Source organism: Bactrocera latifrons, unplaced genomic scaffold (assembly GCF_001853355.1).
Source record: "Bactrocera latifrons isolate USDA-ARS-PBARC rearing strain unplaced genomic scaffold, ASM185335v1 scaffold_421, whole genome shotgun sequence".
NCBI classification, from domain to species: domain Eukaryota; kingdom Metazoa; phylum Arthropoda; class Insecta; order Diptera; family Tephritidae; genus Bactrocera; species Bactrocera latifrons.
Window position 1 is genome coordinate 121829 of NW_017537070.1, and position 19927 is coordinate 141755.

Here is a 19927-nt window from a genome sequence, read left to right on the forward strand (position 1 = left end):
CTCGATAGAACCTTATATGCTATATTGAGGAGGCTTATCCCCCGATAGTTGGCGCAGATTGTGGGGTCTCCTTTTTTGAGGATTGGGCATAGCACACTTAAATTCCAATCGTTGGGCATGCTTTCGTTCGATCATATTTTACAAAGAAGCTGATGCATGCTCCTTATCAGTTCTTCGCCACCGTGTTTGAATAGCTCGGCCGGCAATTCATCGGCCCCCGCCGATTTGTTGTTCTTCAGGCGGGTAATTGCTATTCGTACTTCTTCCTGGTCGGGCAATGGAACGTCTGCTTCATCGTCATCGATTGGGGAATTGGGTTCGCCTTCTCCTGGCGTTGTGTGTTCATTGCCATGCAGCAGGCTGGAGAAGTGTTCCCGGCATAATTTAAGTATGCTCTGGGCATCGGTGACTAGATCACCTTTGAGGGTTCTACAAGAGTATGCTCCGGTCTTGAAAGCTTCTATAAACCGCCGCATTTTTTTGTAGAATTTTCGAGCATTACTCCTGTTGGTCTTAACAAGCTCTTCGTACTGACGCATTTCGGCCTCTTTCTTTTTCTGTCTGCAAATGCGTTTCGCTTCCCTCTTCAACTCTCGGTATCTATCACATCCACCCACGTTAAAGTCACCAAGCACGATTTCGACATCGTGGCGGAGGCAACTCTCATAGGCGCGCTCATAGAAAGCATCATTGGTCAAATCGTCCTTCTCTTCCGTTGGGGCGTGGGCGTGGGCACAAATCAGCGATATGTTGAAGAACCTCGCTTTGATGCAGATTGCGGACACCGGAATCGGCGACGGAGTCTCTCTCCCACCACGAATCCCACACCAAAGTTGTGCTCCTTTATATGGCCACTGTAGTTAATGCCACAGGGCCCTTCTCGTTTCTGTCCTTGTCCCGTCTATCGCATTTCTTGGACGGCGGTGATGTCAGCCTTTATTTTAACGAGGACATCAACCAGCTGGGCAGCGACACCTTCCCAATTAAGGGACCGGATATTCCAGGTGCATGCCCTCAATTCGTAGTCCTTATTTCGTTTGCCATGGTCATCATCAAAAGTGGGGTCCCTCATCCGATGCTGTTGTTGCGTTGTCATTGGGATGGTTTTTTTTACGTGGCGGGTCCCAAACCCAGCGCACAACCCTATGCAGGGAATGTTTCGCCTTCTCACTTTAGCACGCCTTCAAACGGATGTTCTTAGACTACCCAGAGGATGCTTGGTCAAGGACCGGAAGTCGTGAGCTGCTTAAGTTATATGCAAAAGAATCGTTTATGGCCACTCCCAAGTGAATGACGATCAGAGAACTTTCCTCACTTGCGTGAACTTCTGTACATGACTTCATCCTCCATCATAACGAGAACTAGAACGATAAATATGTGGTATCATTCTTGTGAAAGAGAAAAGTACTCTGATAACAGCCTAGTATATTCTGAATTTTATTATTTGAAACTTACCGTACCTTTTACAAATCCTAAAATCAGAATGTGATCGTTTTTAATACTGGATTATCGCACAACAATTTTTATACTCTCGCAACAAAGTTGCTAAAGAGATTATTATAGTTTTGTTCATATAACGGTTGTTTGTAAGTCCTAAAACTAAAAGAGTCAGAAAAGGATTATATTTACCAAAGTGATCAGGGTGACGAGTAGAGTTGAAATCTGGATGTCTGTCTGTCCGTCCGTCTGTCCATCCGTCCGTGCAAGCTGTAACTTGAGTAAAACTTGAGATATCGTGATGAAACATCAGATGGAATTCAAAATAGCGTTATATTGGAAGAAGGCGTGGATGTGAACCGATATCACCCATATTTCTTACATGTCATCAGGGTGTCAAAAAACTATTATGTACCGAATTTCGTTGAAATCGTATGGTTTTTGGTCCATAAGTGGGCGACGCCACACCCATTTTCAATTTTTAAAAAAAGCCTGCGTGCAACTTCCTTCTGACATTTCTTCCGTAAAATTGAGTGTTTCTGTTTTTTGTTAGTCGGTTAACGCACTTTTAGTGATTTTCAACATAACCTTTGTATGTAAGGTGGGCGTGGTTATTATCCGATTTCTTCCATTTTTGAACTGTATATGGAAATGTCTGAATGAAACAACTCTGTGGAGTTTGGTTGACATTATAGTAGTTTCCAAGATATGTACAAAAAACTTAGTAGGGGGCGGGGCCACGCCCACTTTTCCAAAAAAATTATGTCCAAATATGCCCCTCCATAATGCGATCTTTTGTGCCAAATTTCCTTTTAATATCTTTATTTATGGCTTAGTTATGGCACTTTATAGGTTTTCGGTTTTCGCCATTTTGTGGACGTGGCAGTGGGCCGATTTTGCCCATCTTCGAACTTAACCTTCTTATGGAGCCGAGAAATACGTGTAGCAAGTTTCATCATGATATCTCAATTTTTACTCAAGTTACAGCTTGCACGGACGGACGGACAGACGGACAGACGGACAGACGGACGGACGGACAGACAGACATCCGGAGTTCAACTCTACTCGTCACCCTGATCACTTTGGTATATATAACCCTATATCTGACTCTTTTAGTTTTAGGACTTACAAACAACCGTTATGTGAACAAAACTATAATACCCTTTTTAGCAACTTTGTTGCGAGAGTATAAAAATGGACTTGTAACTTCTATTTCATTTCGGCATTGTCATTAAAATTGTTTTAATGAGTATTTGAAATAAAAATACAAAAAACATAAATTTAATATTTATAGAATTTAGATAATGATACGAAAAATTTTCAGTCTTCTTCGGTGTTCTCTTAAGTTTCCCACTCAGAATGAAATGTTGCAAATAGTTTTCGAATTGTAAATGTTTTATTGGAAAGTGTTTTTTGTATACATATGTACATACATAAGTATTGGTCCAGCATATATAATACAATGAAGAGTTTAATATTTTAAAAGAGATATAATTACCCTCTATCTTGGAACCAGTATTAACAGCAAACGCAATATTAGCCTCGAAATCCAACGCAGAATAACTCTTGCAGGTGCTACTTCGGACTAAGTAAGCAAGTGGATGTAAAGTCCTTCCGACGAACAAAAACCAAACTCTATAATACATAGTTGGTCATAACACCCTGTACAAGACATATTTCTTCGTTATTACAAATTCGATCAAAGACTTATGTATGTATGCTATATACTATATGTATATATGCACATACAACAACTCCATTAAAGATAAAAAAGCATCATGCCAACGGCAACAGCAGCAATAACAAATAAATACTGATAGTCGTAGCGGTAGAAATCAGCAGTAGGTGAGTATGTGGCTAAATGAGCACGATCGCTAACCCTACGTTCACTCCTCTAACGTTATGCTGCCCAGCACTGACGTCTGCTGTGGTAAAAGTATAAAAACGGAGAATAATGTTCGCGATACTTTTCCGTTTCAGCTCAGTCTGCACCCAACTGCGGAGTTGGCAAGTTAAGTTTCTTTAAGATAAAGTACAAATTTGTGACTCATTGCCGGCGAAGTGTGGTACATTTGGTCTGCATTAAACGCGTCAATACGATTTACGCTCGACCACGAATATTAAATAACGCGAAGGTGTGTAAAGAGCTGTTTGTAACTTGTTTTCATTCGGTTGGCTAATATTGTTATTCCTTTTTATTGTGTTTCTTCTGCATAATAAAGTATTCAAGTCAAGCTTGAATTAAAACACAAACCAAGATACCTTTATATGCAAAATTGTTAAAGACAAGAGTAAATTTGAAACTGTTAAGTTGTGGAACCTGTTGTACGTCGTAAGGGGCAATGTAAGTGATATTGCAACATTGAAAAGCAGCAGCATTTAGACATTTCGTAATTKTTTGCTAAACTTACAGTAGTCGAGGCAGTCGAAATTTTGCATGAACAATATTTTTACTTAAAATGCATTTGGATTTACGCCTGTATATATATATATATATACAGATATACGCCTGTATATATATGGAAATACCTCCATATTAATACCAAAAATTTATAGTCGACACTTTGATTATCCTAATATTMGATAAAATACAGTACATTTAAGCCGTTTGTTACATTTCTAAAACTGATTTTACATCATTACGCACCTTCGTCTAGGTAAATACTTACATACATACATATAAATATATTGTATATTGTATATGCACGCTTATGTGCATACATACATGAGTAGCCAAAAATTCGAAATTTACGTGATTTGAATTGCCATATAATTTACAAGTTCTCCAATATAAATTCGTAATTGTTAAATAAAAACCTATTATCACAACGTGGCTCATACAGATGCATGATCATCTATACTTACTATATACATATGTATATGTGTAGTCAATAACTAAAAACCTTGCATTTGCATTTTTAATTGTAGCCAAACCAATGTATCAGTTATCTTTTGTTACATATTGCTCTTTCTTGGTGCCCAATTACAAAATGCCCTCTAAGTATACTGCTTTTAATTTCCGGAAGCTTTATTCTAAAAAAATAAAATTGACAGTATATTCTTATTTATTTACTACCTGTCGCCCAATTACAATTATTTACCACGCTTTCATAGCTAATCATGTTGGCTAAATTAACATACATACCCATAGTACTTTTTATCATCCATATCGCTCCACTTAAAATGAGTAAACGTAAACTGTGTTTCTAATGTCATAAAAACGACGGCTATAGAGTTCAGAATTCTCTGTTTTTGTTGTATTTGTATGGTCCACGACTGCAATGAACAGTGCTAAAGTGAGAGTTGTGAACGCACTTTAGTAATAATGACGAAATTTAATTTTATTTCATTGTTAAGATCGAAATATTTGATGTTTGTTAATATTCCATTATATTAATAACGCCCACACAAAAACACTGCACAAATTATAGAATGTGATAATAAACAGAAACAACTGATATAATAATACAAACAAATAATATAATATTTATACAAAACAAATAAAATAAAATAAAATAAAAAAAAAATATTAACCACTCTGCCAATGTACACAGTAACACCATGTTCTAAATGTGGTGAACTCCTAAACTCCAACCAGTATTTACGCACTTGTGTACGCAGAGAGCATAAGTGTTAAAAATAAAAATATGAGTACGCAACGACAATTATTCAAATTTCAATTTCTAGAAATAGAAAGAAGTTTTACTTTTAGAACATATTTACAAATAGTTAAAAAATTCCCAGCAAAAACTATTACTCCTCTTTGATATCAAATTCATGTCTTCTGGCTTTTGCTACATCATTGTCATCATGATGTCAAGAAACGCCAGATTTTCTGTAAAATGTAAAATGTATATATGTTTTTTTTTTTTTTTTTTGTTTTTTTTAGGCCGTAAGGAGAGTTTAAAATGCCTTCGCACCACCTCATCCTTCGTGAGTGGTGTACCCACTAAAACACTCCCCCCTTCTATCATGGAATTTTTCCCTACCCCGGGACCGCTTTCGCATTACTTCAGGGCAAGGTTTCCAAGATGGACCCATTACAAGTCAAGGGATGCCTACGATTTTGTAGCCAGCGTCAAGCTATTTGGCTCGGCTTCTATTGGGAGTCCGCGTCCATGTCTCTTTTTTTTGTGCGTAGAACATGTTCCACGTACGAGGACATTATTTCCCAGTTTTCGCTGCTAGATATCATTTCTTCTAAAAGATTTTCCGCTCTTAGTTCTCCGAGCTTGTTTTCTACAGTTCTTCGGGCTTCTTTCCATCGGTGACACTTGAAAAAGGTATGGTTCGCATCGTCCAGTGGTTCGTCTCCGTAAATACATGCTGGGCTTTCTGCTTTTCCCATGTTGTATAGGTATTTTCGGAAATACCCGTGACCGGACAGCATCTGTGTTATGTAGTAATTTACCTCGCCGTGTTTTCTACTGTGCCACTTCTCTATATCTTTAATCAGCTTGGCGGTCCATCTTCCTTTGCTCTCCCTTATCCACCGATCTTGCCAGAGTTCAAGAGTTTGAATCCTCGCCTGTTGTCTTGTGGCCATGTGTATTTCTATTCCGTCTTTCTTCCATAGCCAAAGTTGTCTTCTCTCCTTTGCGAGGAGGTCTATTGGGATGACCCCGCTAATCACTAGCACTGCGGGTTCGGATACAGTKCGRTACGCCGAGGCGACTCTCAGGGCTGCTGTTCTCTGAACTCTATTTAATGTATCGGCCCATATTTCGCTACCATATAGTAGCACTGACTGTGTTGTGTCCATGAGSAGTTTCCTTCTACTTGCAAGTGGGCCTTCGGTGTTTGCCATAAGTCTTGATAGCGCCATGGTTATATTGGCTGACTTCTTTGCAGCACTTTGCATTTGAGCCCAGTACGTCAATTTGTTGTCCATTCTTATTCCTAGGTATTTWATGGTTTTCGTCGTTTGGATAGTCTCTGAATGAACTTGCATGTCTATCTGAAGCGGGAACAGCTAGGCTGAGTCCGTGTGAGTCCAACCATGTCTGTGTTCGTATCATAACTTGTGTCAGTCGACGCCTGGCCATTTCGGTATTACGCGCGGTTATGACGGCAGCGATGTCGTCTGCATAGCCAACGAGGTAGCAATCGTCAGGCATTTCAACGTTTAAAATTCCGTCGCAGYTGGCATTCCATAGATCTGGTCCAAGTATTGATCCCTGCGCTGCTCCAGAGGTTATTTCTTTACTTTTTGGGCCGTCACTCGTATCATACAGTAGTTTCCTGTCTTTAAGATAGCTTCCTATCATTTTCATCAAGTAGAGGGGCGTTTTGAAGCGACTTTCTAGTGCGTCGATCATATTTTCCCATATCCCATATGTCAAGTGTTGCGAGGAGAACTATTGGCCTGGAGAAGTTGTTCTTTCGATGCGCTTCCTCCACGCTGCGCACGACGTCTTCCACAGCTCCGATAGTGGACCTGCCTGGTCTGAAGCCATGTTGTCGCTCTGATAGGCCTCCAGCATCATTTATGGCGGCTATGATTCGGGGTTTCAACAGTCTTTCTAGTAGCTTTCCTGCTGTATCTAGCATGCATAGAGGTCGGGATGCTGATGGTGTTCCTGGGCCTCCTTTGCCTTTGCTTATTAGGGTCAGATGCTGCCTCTTCCATATTTCTGGGAAAATGCCCTCGTTCAAGCATGCATTGTACATGGATAGCAGTAAGTGCAAGCGTTCCAAAGCGATTAGCTTTAACACTTCCACTGATATCCCATCCGGCCCAGGGGATTTTTTTTTGTTTTTTTTTTTTTTTGTGGTATGTAATGGTATGGTGGTAAATGTATATATGTATAAATGATCAAAATGATGAGCTGACTCGATTTAGCTATGCCCGTCTGTCTCTATACACGCGAAAGGTTTTGAGATATCCGCCTGAAATTTTTCATACATCTTTTTCACTCGATTTTTGAGATATCGGTTTGCAYATTCCTTTTCTCTCTAAGAMGCTGCTCATTCGTCGAAACGGCCGATTCAAAGTATATTGTTTAGTATTATCTTGGATATTCGCATATGTCCCAGGAAATAGTTAATACGACAATTAAGAAATTATTTAGAATCATTATTACATTTTACAAGAACAACGATATACTCGTAACATATACATATATGATACACGATAGCCCAAAAGTCGAGTTTGAGAAATCTTTCGACAATTGAGAGAAGGCTGGCATAAGTGCATAATATCGGATGGAGAGTATTATTAGGTGACAACATTAATGCAGACAATTAAATAACATTTTTTTCAAAAACTGAAAATAATTATACCCTGAACAGGGTATATTAATTTTGCCACGAAGTTTGTAACACCCAGAAGAAATGATCAGTATGTTGAGCTGATTCGATTTAGCCATATCCGCCTGTCTGTCTGTCTGTCTGTCCGTCTGTCTGTATATATACGAACTAGTCCCTCAGTTTTTAAGATATCATTTTGAAATTTTGCAACCACCATTTTCTCTTCAAGAAGCTACTCATTTGTCGGAACTGCCGATATCGGACCACTATAACATATAGCTGCCATATAAACTGAACGATCGAAATCAAGTTCTTGTATGGAAAACTTTCACATTTGACCAGATACCACCTTCACGAAATTTGCCTTGGATTACTGCTTAAGGTAATAATATAGTCTCCGAAAAAAATTTTCAGATCGGATTACTATAGCATATAGCTTCCATACAAACTGAACACATAATTAYTAACAGAAATGCATCTGTGAAGGGTATTTAGCTTCGGTGCAACTGAAGTTAACGTTTTTTTTTGTTTTTTGATCACACCATCCTATCGACAAAATATTTTCTAATTTTGTAATCATGGGTGTCGTTATGGTCACTTATGTATATGGTACAGAGACCATCAAAAAAATGCAAGATAGCGAGAATATTATTGGTATCACTCTGATCTTCCATAAAATAACGTGCCCTATATAGTTTTGTACATACATTAATATCTGTTAAGTACTTTAAATGAAACATACCAACGCATTACAGCTGGTCTTCCTATGCACGTCGGTGGTAATTGTGCAAAACTACTGATAAGATGCGGATAATATTGTAAATCCACATATTAATTTTGTTTCCTTTCTGTTTTAGTATACTTATTAAAAAGCCCAAACCGAAGGAAAAACACATTTTTTAACAAAAAAGAACACATACATTTTGATATACAATCAAATATCGTACACAATCTTTGCACAATTACAATTATATCGACTAACAGCAAATGTTCTATTAAAAAAATCAACTATTAACTAAATGAGCAAGTAAATTTCATATCGAGCACAACTSATAAGATCTGATCAAAAATGTGCAAACTATTTTATTTATTTTTATTTTACGCGAACAGGAATCACTTCAATTAGTAAAAACATGTAAACATAAACAAATGTTGAAAAGTGATAACGGTATGTTCTTCTGTTTCCTGTGTGGTTACAAAACCAATCAATGGGTTCTCCAAAAATATAAAGAAAGCAAAAAAGTAAATTTGATAAAACCGAGACGCTCAGTTATTGTTCAAACGCACATCTTTGAAACATTAATGGCAAAACAAAAAACTGTGTCGTAATGCTGTTGAATTACTGAATTTAAAAGATATCAAAACATTGGTGGAATCATGCAATCCCAAAAACATCAAAAAGAAGAAAATTTCTAAGCATAATCGAATTGTTTTATTTAAACAGGATATTTCCATTTACATATATAATATATTCTGTACTTATATAGTAAACATCAAAATATTTAGAATTGTTTCTTTAATTTTTTACAGAAGTATTAAGCCAGTGCAACTAGTGACCCAAATTAGAATGTGTGGTAAGTAATAATTGTAAATAGCCAAATAAATTTAAGAATCGGTTTCCGATTAAAACATCAGACGAAGTTACAAAAAAAGAAATTGAGATTCACCATACAAAATAGCCTGACAACTTCTTATTGGGTAATTGTATAACTATTTGAAGAAGATATAAAAGAGTTTAGTATTACTATATATGGGGAGCTGCTTGGAAGGTATATTAACAGCTTTAAACAATAAATTCTCTTATCTCAAAAAAGTTTTTTAGAAGCCAGTTGTACCGGCCGTTTTATTAAAGTCTTTATATACTATACAAGTATAATATGTTAGTGTTTCTAGTAAATGTACGCGGATCTGATTTTTGTTAGCATTCTCTTCCTTCAAAAATACTCTAAAGTTGAATAGCATAAAAAATAGTAGGTATATATAAAATATTAAAAATAGAGCTTTGTAGTAAACGAAATATTATACTAAGGGATGAAGATAAATGTATGAAGAGTTCAATAAAATGTTTGTAAAAACTCTAAACTAACTAAAATTAGATTAATAACCAAACCACATTTTTGCTCAAAACTGTACTAAATAAATTTTCCTTGTGTGCGGTGGCAAGATTTATACAAAATTAAAAACCCGTTTTTCGCTAACAATATTGCACTAATGTGCGCTTTGCTTGCGTGGCTTCGTACTTGTTGACTTACTTTACGGTACTAATTCGTACCACTGTTACCTGTGCCATTGTGTCACAACGATTTGACATTTATCGAAATGAACTAGTTTCCTCAAAACCAAATGTTAAAGAGTAAGTTATCTATTAAATAAAAATCTCCCGAAGTGGTGGGAAATTTCAAAACATAAAACAAACTAAAGAACGWATTTTTTTATTTCGACTCAAAATGAAAAATTTTGGAGTTTTTGGATATTTAACTTTCGAAAAAAGTACCTTCATTATACTAATAACTAGTCAGCCTAATGTATACGAGTTTTCYTCAGATTTCCACTGAGATATACATACGTTGGTTGCAAAACTTAATTCAGGAATTAGTCCTAAAATACTTACCAAAGCTGTATGGTATAAGGCGAGTGGAACATTTTGTCACATTCTCTTCTATTGYCCGGCTTTTGCCAGATTGAGATTGAAATATAATATTTCGGTAAACACACGAGCCTAGCGAARGGGCTGCGACTGATACTAACCACCACAATAAATTTGTGGTAAGCTCAAAGCGCATCGTCGATCCATGAGGATTGTGTGATACACTTTTTGGTGTTTATGGTTAATAGAAGGAACAAATCTCCATCCTACGATGTAACCTTCATCGGAGGTATGATTTTGTCGGGAATCTCAACTCGACTCCTTCCTTCTGCTACAAACTCTATATTGAATATCTTTGAAATAAATGAATGATATATTTTTATAAATTTGTTCCAACAGGAATATTTGCTTATCTAAATTACCTTACTCCCAAGTCTCGTCACGAAGTTTTGGACTTGCTTCTAAATGGATTAAAACGTTTGGAATATCGTGGTTACGATTCAACAGGTGTGGCTATAGATTCACCGCAAGCCAATGATATTGTAATGGTGAAGCGTTGCGGAAAAGTAAAGGTTCTAGAGGATGCCATAGCTGAACGTAAGCCTACCCCACTAAACGATTTATTTAAGAACTAAAAATGCTTATATTACTGTTTAAATCAATTGGATATATGTAGATTTTAGTGGTAAAGAATATGATGAACCCGTGATGACACATGTCGGTATAGCACATACACGTTGGGCTACCCATGGTGTACCATGTGAAACTAACTCTCATCCACAGCGATCCGACGATGAGAATAGCTTCGTTGTAGTTCATAATGGCATCGTTACTAATTATAAAGATGTAAAAACATTTTTGGAGAAGCGGGGGTACATTTTTGAATCAGACACCGATACAGAAGTCATTGCTAAACTGGTGCATCACCTGTGGAAGAAGCATCCAGGATATTCGTTTAGAGAACTTGTAGAGCAAGTGATTCAACAACTGGTATGATATGACTAACTAATACTTAACTAAAGCTGAGCACTGAATATTTAATCAAATAAGAACCTACTATCTGTCTGAAATGTATAACACATATGTAACTATTTTTTATGTTATTGTAGGAGGGTGCCTTTGCAATTGCAATTAAGTCAAAGCATTTCCCTGGAGAATGCGTGGCTTCCAGACGTGGTTCCCCACTACTTGTTGGTATTAAAACGAAGACCCGCTTATCCACTGATCATATACCTATTTTATATGGAAAAGGTAATTTAATTATATCACTTATATGTACATATATTACAAAATTTTTAATGAATTACAAAAACTCAATTACTCAACTCTTAAAACAAACTGACAGCAGTTTAATATGTATGTGTGTCCTCTGACGTATAAACAGTTGTATCGCGCCTCTTCTTTATAAGGAGAAATGTTTCTTTCAACGTCAATAAYATTTTAGTAACGCCTTGAATTTTAGTAAGGTCCATATCTCAATTTTTCTATAAATAACTATATTTTATTTTTATATCCTTAAGTTATCTCTAGCTGTATATACTTATTTTTTCATTTTAGACAGAAATTTGTCACTTTGCCCTTTAAAATGGCAAAATAGTTTATAAAAATTAAAATACTAATAAAGTAGAAATCGGTATTATTGAAAAAACATTTATGCCGTTTCGCAAATGTATGTGTTTAGAGACCATTTTATATATTTCGTTTTTTAAGAATAGTTCTTTCTTAAATCGGAWATATTTTTTTATTTTCTTAAGTATTGGTTGATCGCAATTTTTCTACTAATAATTATGTTTACATAATAAATATTGATTAGACATATGAATATATTATATACACATTTTTATCTAAGGTAGGAAGTAAGTTATATTTKGTATTTATGAATATATGAAGTTGTCAAAAAAGTCTTGCGGTGTTTGCGCKAGTTGGCGCTGAGAGCGCGTAGTTCTAGTTTTATTCGTCATTTCACGCGCGATGTTTGATTGATTGTCGTTACTTTTAAGTCGTTCGTGAGTTACAGCGTCGCAAACATGGAGCAAAATAAAGGGAAATACGGCATATTTTACAGTACTACTACGATAAACATCTCAAGCCGCTAATAAAATTTGTGCAGTTTATGAACCCAATACAGTTTCCATTTCCACCGCACAACGATGGTTTCAACGTTTTCGTTCTGGTGTAGAGGTGGTCGAAGATGCGCCACGCTCCGGAAGGTCTGTCGTCGAAAATTGCRATAAAATCGCTCAATTGGTCGAAAGAGACTGGCATAGTAGCAGGAGTAGCATCGGTTAAGAGCTGGGCATGAGTCATCAAAAAAAATTTTATGAACAATTGAAAATTCAATAAAAATACTGCAAAAATACCACAAGACTTTTTTGACAACCTAATATATGTTGTAATGATGTACATAGAACTTGTTTGTTTACATTTGTACGTTTTTGATACTAAATGTTAACTTTAATGTAATTTGTTTCTAACCTCTCTTTTATGTACTCTATCCACCGACATTTCATAAATTTATGGAAACCATGTTCACAATTTGTACATGTTACAAAACCCTCATCTGAACCTTGAAACCGCTACCCAATCCTACTACTTGCCTATCGTTTTCAACTCTATTCGCTTCAAATAGACGAAAAGTCACCGCAAACTTGTGAAAAAGGTACCTCATATTACTTAATACCGGAATTTCTAAACTTACTCATACAGACATGCATAAGTATATCAAATTGGTTCCTTACTTGGAAATGGTTCAGATTGTTGATAATTATTTGTAATATAACATTATTATTATATAACAAATAGTAAATAATTTAAACTGTAGACTTTTATAAGTAAAACATGCATTCAGTGTTACAATTTATTGTTTCAACACTTACAAATGTATACAACATATTATCGTATTAAAAGGGTTAATTGCCACTGTATMATTACATTTCTAGTTTTGAAATTCAGTCCACATTTGCAATTTGTAAACTAACTTTTATACTTTTATTTTTAATTCTCGAAAAATTTACAAACCTGCAACACTCCGAATCCTGTCGCAAATCACCAAAGACACAGAGGCACAAAAGACGAAAGGTAAACCCATCTAAAATATTTAGAAGCAAAAATATTTATGCATTTCATTTACATACATATGCAATCAATTTCTTAGTACCGTCCATTGGTTAAGGCCGAAACAATATTACATAATCATTCGAATTTATGCACCTCTAAATTTTACAACTTTATATCAAAAATTATTAAACATCATCGATGATTCAAAAACTGTAATATAGTTTAGGGCATTAATCTAAAAAGTCTGYTGAAACTGAGAAAACTCATACGAATTCAAAAATCAACAAGAAAAACCGTTAACTTCGGCTGCACCGAAGCTAATATTCCCTTCACAGGCGCATTTTTTTTAGTAACTATTTGTTCAGTATATATATGCTATAGTAATCCGATCTGAACAATTTTTTCGGAGATTATATTATTATCTTAAGCAAATTTCGTGAAGATACCACGTCAAATGCGAAAGTTTTCAATACAAGCCCTTTATTCTTATCGTTAGGTTTGTATTACATTATTTCCATGAGCAATAACTCATACCAAATTTCGTGAAAATGTATCGTCAAATGARGAACTTTCCCATACAAGCCCTTGATTCCGATCATTCAGTTTGTATGGCAGCTATATGCTATAGTAATTTCTTTGGAGATTACATTGTTGTCTTATGGTTACTATCCAGCTCTAAGTAATTGCTCAAGAAAAAAATGCATTATTTCTTCAAGTAACTCTGAGAGCTAGTTACGCATTGGGAATGATCTATATTAAAAGAGCAACAGAGAATAAACAAAGAAAATAAATTTTGTGCGTATTATGTATGTATGTATGCGTGTAGTAACATAAATACTTTCCTTGCGATTTAAGGAATTTTGTTGATGATTGGTAAGTTTGTATATAACATTTCAAAATGAAATATACTTCATAATAAAGATTTTAACTAATTTAGGACGAATTTAAAGATTACTTTGAATTTCATTCAAGAAACAATTGTTGATTTGATGTTTCTTCGCAAAACCAAGTTTGCCATGTTCGCATTTTATTGAAAAAATGTATTAAAATTAGTACTAGATTTCTTTAGAACTGCATACGAACACAAGTAAATTTATCGCAGGAAAGTTTCTTTAACATTTCTTGAGAGCTGGATACTAAGCTTTAGAAAATAATCTATACCAAAGTTCGTGAATGCATCTCGTCAAATGCAAAAGTTTTCTATAYAAGAACTTGATTCCGATCATTCAGTTTGTATGCCAGATATATGTTATAGTGGTTCGATATCGGCAGTTTCGACAAATGAGCAGCTTCGTGAAGAGRAAATGACGATTGCAATATTTCAAAACGATATCTTAAAAACTGAGGGACTAGTTCACTCAGCTCGACATACTGATCATTTATATATATATACTTTACAGGGTCTCCAACCCTTTCTTCTGGGTGTTACAAACTTAATAGACCCTGTTTAGGGTATAATAATAAAGTTAGACGTAGTTAGAAAATATATACATATGTATATGGGTAATTTCTTTTTTTTTTCAAAACTTAGCAATGTCAGCTAGCTGGATATTAATGGAAGAGTCCTCGATTTACTATATTTACCTTAAAACGAAATTGTGAAATGCAATAGTATTTAATTCGTTCAAGTAAAGGGGGCTCACATCGGAATGGAACCGTGTTGGATCTCCATTGGTGTCTAACGTTCTTGCRCTAGACCAATGGTCGTCGAGGGCGCTTAGCAGGCGCTGTTCGGCGACCCGCTTTGGCYTACAGCTTGCCCTTAGACAAGTTCATCTTGCCGTAGGGGTTCTTACTGGACACTGTACAAAAGTCATTAATGCGAAAAATTTTGTCAKACGCAAATTGTTATCATCTTTTTACTTCATTGTCCAACCTTAGCAATACGTAGGTTGACACATCTCATCAGTCTTACCTTCGTCGAACCAKAAGTCATAGCTAACGTTACCTGCCTCAACAAATGAGTCACAGGCTTAAAGCGCTTATGATCTATTACTTAGGAATTTAATGTAACATCGACTTCTTAACATTTCCTATATGAAAGGGAACAATTATCTCATCATAAGAGTAACTTCAGGAAATGAAAACAGTTCATTATGTATAAAAAGAATTCACTTTTTTCTTTGTGATCAATCACATCCTCATCCCAGACTTGTAGCCGTTTTTGCAAAAAGTATGAGCATATATGTCTTTATTAATACATACTAGTTCTTGGTTATGTCAGAGTATGGTTTTAAGATATTTATAATTCTCTAATAATCGGTAAGCAAACATTGGAATTTGCATTAAGTTTTTATTTAACACAATCCTATACAAAAACATATGGTCTGTTTGGTCCACTCTAAAGCATATTTTGATTTAATTCGTGATCTTTCACTAAGCCTTGACATAAGTTCTGTTACAATTTATGTAATTATGTAAAAGAAACTATAATACATTTCTAATAAACTTAATTTGATGAATCAATGCAAGTATTAATTGAGAGATGTTCAAAATTTTACTCGAAGTGGTCACCTTTCGTTTTCACACAAGCACTCAAATTGCGCACACAGTTTCTAAAGGTATTGACGACGCTGCTTGAACGAAAGATTTTTAGACACATCCAATTTTTTGTAGTTTTGTGATTTACCACGTTTTTTAAACCTCCTGCTGGTACATGCTTATCCCTGTTTTAACCTTTTACTTTTTACTGCGTTAACAGGACTCCTAACCAAACCATTACAGACGTTGAACCCTCGGAATAAATTGTTTTGCGTCTATGGAAGTTTTTAAAGGATTTTGTCGTTTCGCTTATTAAAAACTACTCGACATTGAAACATTTTTCATCCGTAAATATGATACTTTTAAGGCCGTTGACCGCGTGCCACTGAAGAGACTATTTCTATTTTTACAGTTACAGCTGAGTTGTTTAAACCACATAAGGAAGACCACTTCCTTTTTTTCACTTGCGATTTTTTCTTATATAAAGCAATCACCGTAATAATATCTGTAGTTCCTCATTATATTGTAAATAGGCATAGAAAGGACTTTTTTCTGCGAATTTTTCGTCGTTGTATGTATTGTATCCTTTGTAACAGAATTTATGGCAAGACTAAGTATATTCACTGCACCCTGTAAGCACTCAATAATTCATACATGTAAATTCGTTTTAACGCCAACGCTAAATTGCAACCATTTGCTTGTGCTTCCGCTTTTACTTTGTTAACGTACAACCTAATCAAAAAGAACATCGTCCACATGGACAAACTCGTGAATTGGCAGTGTTGCCACGCACAGAAAGTACATCCGAATTTATGCCATTGGAGGAAAAGGAGGTTGAGTACTTCTTCGCATCGGATGCTTCAGCTGTCATTGAACACACGAATCGCGTAATTTATTTAGAGGTAATAGTKTTACGAATGAAACATATACATGCATACATATATGGGCATGAGAAATGTAAAAATTTGTATTATTCAGGATGATGACGTCGCCGCTGTTCGCGATGGAACACTGAGCATCCACCGTCTGAAGAAATGTCTAGATGATCCACACGCACGTGAAATTACAACATTAAAAATGGAAATCCAACAGATCATGAAGGGCAACTACGATTATTTCATGTTGAAAGAGATTTTCGAGCAGCCCGAATCAGTGGTCAACACCATGCGTGGGCGCGTACGTTTTGATTCCAAATCTGTAGTACTGGGAGGTATTAAAGACTTCATACCAGAAATTAAACGTTGTCGTCGGCTAATGTTGATTGGATGCGGCACATCATATCACAGCGCCGTAGCCACTCGACAATTACTCGAAGAGCTCACGGAATTGCCGGTTATGGTTGAACTGGCGTCCGATTTCCTCGATCGCAATACACCCATATTCCGTGATGATGTCTGTTTCTTTATTTCGCAGTCGGGTGAGACYGCCGACTCTCTGATGGCCTTACGATACTGTAAACAACGAGGTGCTCTCATTGTCGGTATAACTAATACAGTCGGAAGTAGTATATGTCGTGAATCTCACTGTGGCGTTCACATTAATGCTGGACCTGAAATTGGTGTTGCCTCAACCAAGGCTTATACTTCACAGTTCATTTCATTAGTAATGTTCGCTCTTGTTATGTCTGAAGATCGACTTTCGTTGCAGCAACGTCGTTTGGAAATCATACAGGCATTATACGAGCTCCCAGATCGTATTAGACAGGTCTTAAAACTTGATAGTCAGGTTCAAGAATTAGCGAAGGATCTCTTCCAACATAAATCTTTACTTATTATGGGCCGCGGCTATAACTTTGCTACTTGTCTGGAAGGAGCACTGGTAAGTGAAGCTATTTTCTATTTAAAATACTCTAGATGGAATCCAAAACAAAAGTTTAAAAAATAATGTATTCAAGAATAAAGATTTATATATAGTCACTATGACACTTATCTATTGCAGAAAGTAAAAGAATTGACCTATATGCACAGTGAGGGTATCATGGCGGGAGAACTTAAGCATGGCCCATTGGCACTCATTGATGATCGCATGCCAGTTATGATGATTGTTTTGCGAGATCCAGTTTATATCAAATGTATCAATGCCTTACAACAAGTAACGTCACGTAAGGGCTGTCCAATAATTATCTGCGAGGAAGGCGATGAAGAAACAAAGTCTTATTCCTCTCGTTCTCTGGAGATACCGCGCACAGTAGACTGTCTCCAAGGTATTCTAACGGTCATCCCGATGCAATTGCTYTCATACCATATTGCCGTACTGCGTGGCTGTGATGTTGATTGCCCTCGTAATTTGGCGAAGTCCGTAACCGTGGAGTGATGATTTCCATCCAATTGTTTATATACTTGTATTTAAAATATTATATATATGTCTGGTTTTTGTACACTTGGTACTCTACTTATATACGTATTGGTAGATGTGTACATATAATTCTACATTGATTGATTGATATTAACAGTGATTTTATGTACATATATGTATGTATATGGCTCCTTGAATATGTTTTTGATCTGTTTTCTATAACGCTGGGCCTTAGAATTTAAAACAATTTTTACACAATTTTTACACAAATTTAATAAAACAAAATTTGCAATAATATAAAGAACAACATTGTGAACACCTTGGATAATACCTGATGTCAATTCTTATGAAAGCTCATCAAAAGTTGTTCGGCAGAAATTTGTAATGGTCGAATACATATTCCTCAAATATCTGTTATCTTATACATATATTAACGAATGAACATACAGAATTTTTAGTACTTATGTATATAAAAGTCTCTTAACCTGCTCAGCAATCGTTAAATTCCCATCCCATATTTTATTTTATAGGTTTTGCGGTTTACTTTTTTAATTGGAACACTTGTTAACATGACATTTCAATATTTATCTTTCCGAATTAATATCGTTTTATTAATATTGTAGGATCAGGAAGAGTTTTTCCCAACCGCGTTAGTTCAACGAAACAACAATGAAAATAGAAAACTTGTCACCTTGGTGGTCATCAATAGACTATATTATTTGATGTAAATGAAATGTAATTACATAGGTACAATGATTGGGCTTATGCTAATATTTTCGATGGATGTCCATAAGCTTGCACATGCGAAAGAGTCACACAAAAGGAGTGACAAAATCTCTCRCTGTTATGTTGTTGCGAACATATAGTATATATGTAGACCTGAATACGTGTATATATACAAATGAGTTATGTGGGAGCATTATGCACATATAATTTATAACACCTTAGTTTGTTAGTACAGTTGAGTCTGTGCTCTTATATATGAGTAACTAAACTTAAAATAACTTAATAACTAATAGGGTGTAACGTTAGTTGTCCCAACAAATATCGCTTCGTTTTTTAAGTGTGGGAGGCAAAAGGGTGTTTTATGAATAAAACAACATTTACACATGACTGAATTTGAAGAGGTAAATGGTGGGCAAATACTTTCAGCTGGTGCAAAACATATTAACAAGTAAGGAAGGGCTAAGTTCGGGTGTCACCGAACATTTTATACTCACGCATGATAAAGTGATAATCCAGATTTCATTCTCCGTCATTTACATTACATATTTTTTTAGTTTTCTGTAAAATTAATTAGATTAGATCAATTTGTGTACTTTGAGTATTGAATTCTATTTTCATTTATTTTAATTGTATTGAAAAGTTATAGTCCGATCACGACAATTTTTCCACAAGGAATACCTCAGCTCAAATACCGTATCTGTGTAAATGTTTATTCTGCTATCATCATTGGTTCCTAATGTATATATTATACGGAGAAGGCATCAGATGGAATTCAAAACTGCGTTATATTGAAAGAAGGTGTGGTTGTGAACCGATTTCACCCATATTTCGTACATATACCGAATTTCATTGAAAGCGGTTGAGTAGTTCTTGAGATATGGTTTTTGGTCCATAAATGGGCGACGCCACGATCATTTTCAATTTTTAGTAAAACCCTGGGTGCAGCTTAATTCTTCCATTTCTTCCGTAAAATTTAGTGCTTCTGACTTCTCGGTTAACGCCCTTTTAGTGATTTTCAACGTAACCTTTGTATTGGAGGTGGGCGTGGTTATTATCCGATTTCTTCTATTTTTGAACTGTATATGGAAATGCCTG

General features: G+C 35.7%; 1 protein-coding gene across 5 annotated transcripts; it reads left to right on the plus strand.

Annotated features, from left to right (window-relative positions):
• Positions 1–3392: 3392 nt before the first annotated feature.
• On the plus strand, positions 3393–18410 carry LOC108972779 (glutamine--fructose-6-phosphate aminotransferase [isomerizing] 1). Of its 5 annotated transcripts, XM_018939574.1 has the most exons (11): positions 3394–3572; positions 3660–3781; positions 9217–9260; positions 10673–10870; positions 10950–11263; positions 11383–11524; positions 12903–12932; positions 13328–13351; positions 16556–16713; positions 16790–17629; positions 17750–18410. In XM_018939574.1, exons 3-11 carry the CDS (start codon positions 9254–9256, stop codon positions 18122–18124), a joined length of 2088 nt encoding a protein of 695 aa, XP_018795119.1. In that variant the 5' UTR covers positions 3394–3572; positions 3660–3781; positions 9217–9253; the 3' UTR covers positions 18125–18410. The 5 variants fall into 5 exon arrangements, with proteins under 5 accessions (XP_018795123.1, XP_018795119.1, XP_018795118.1 ...); XM_018939573.1 differs by lacking the exon at positions 3660–3781; XM_018939577.1 differs by lacking the exon at positions 3660–3781 and having other exon boundaries at positions 16592–16713.
• The last annotated feature ends 1517 nt before the right edge of the window (positions 18411–19927 follow it).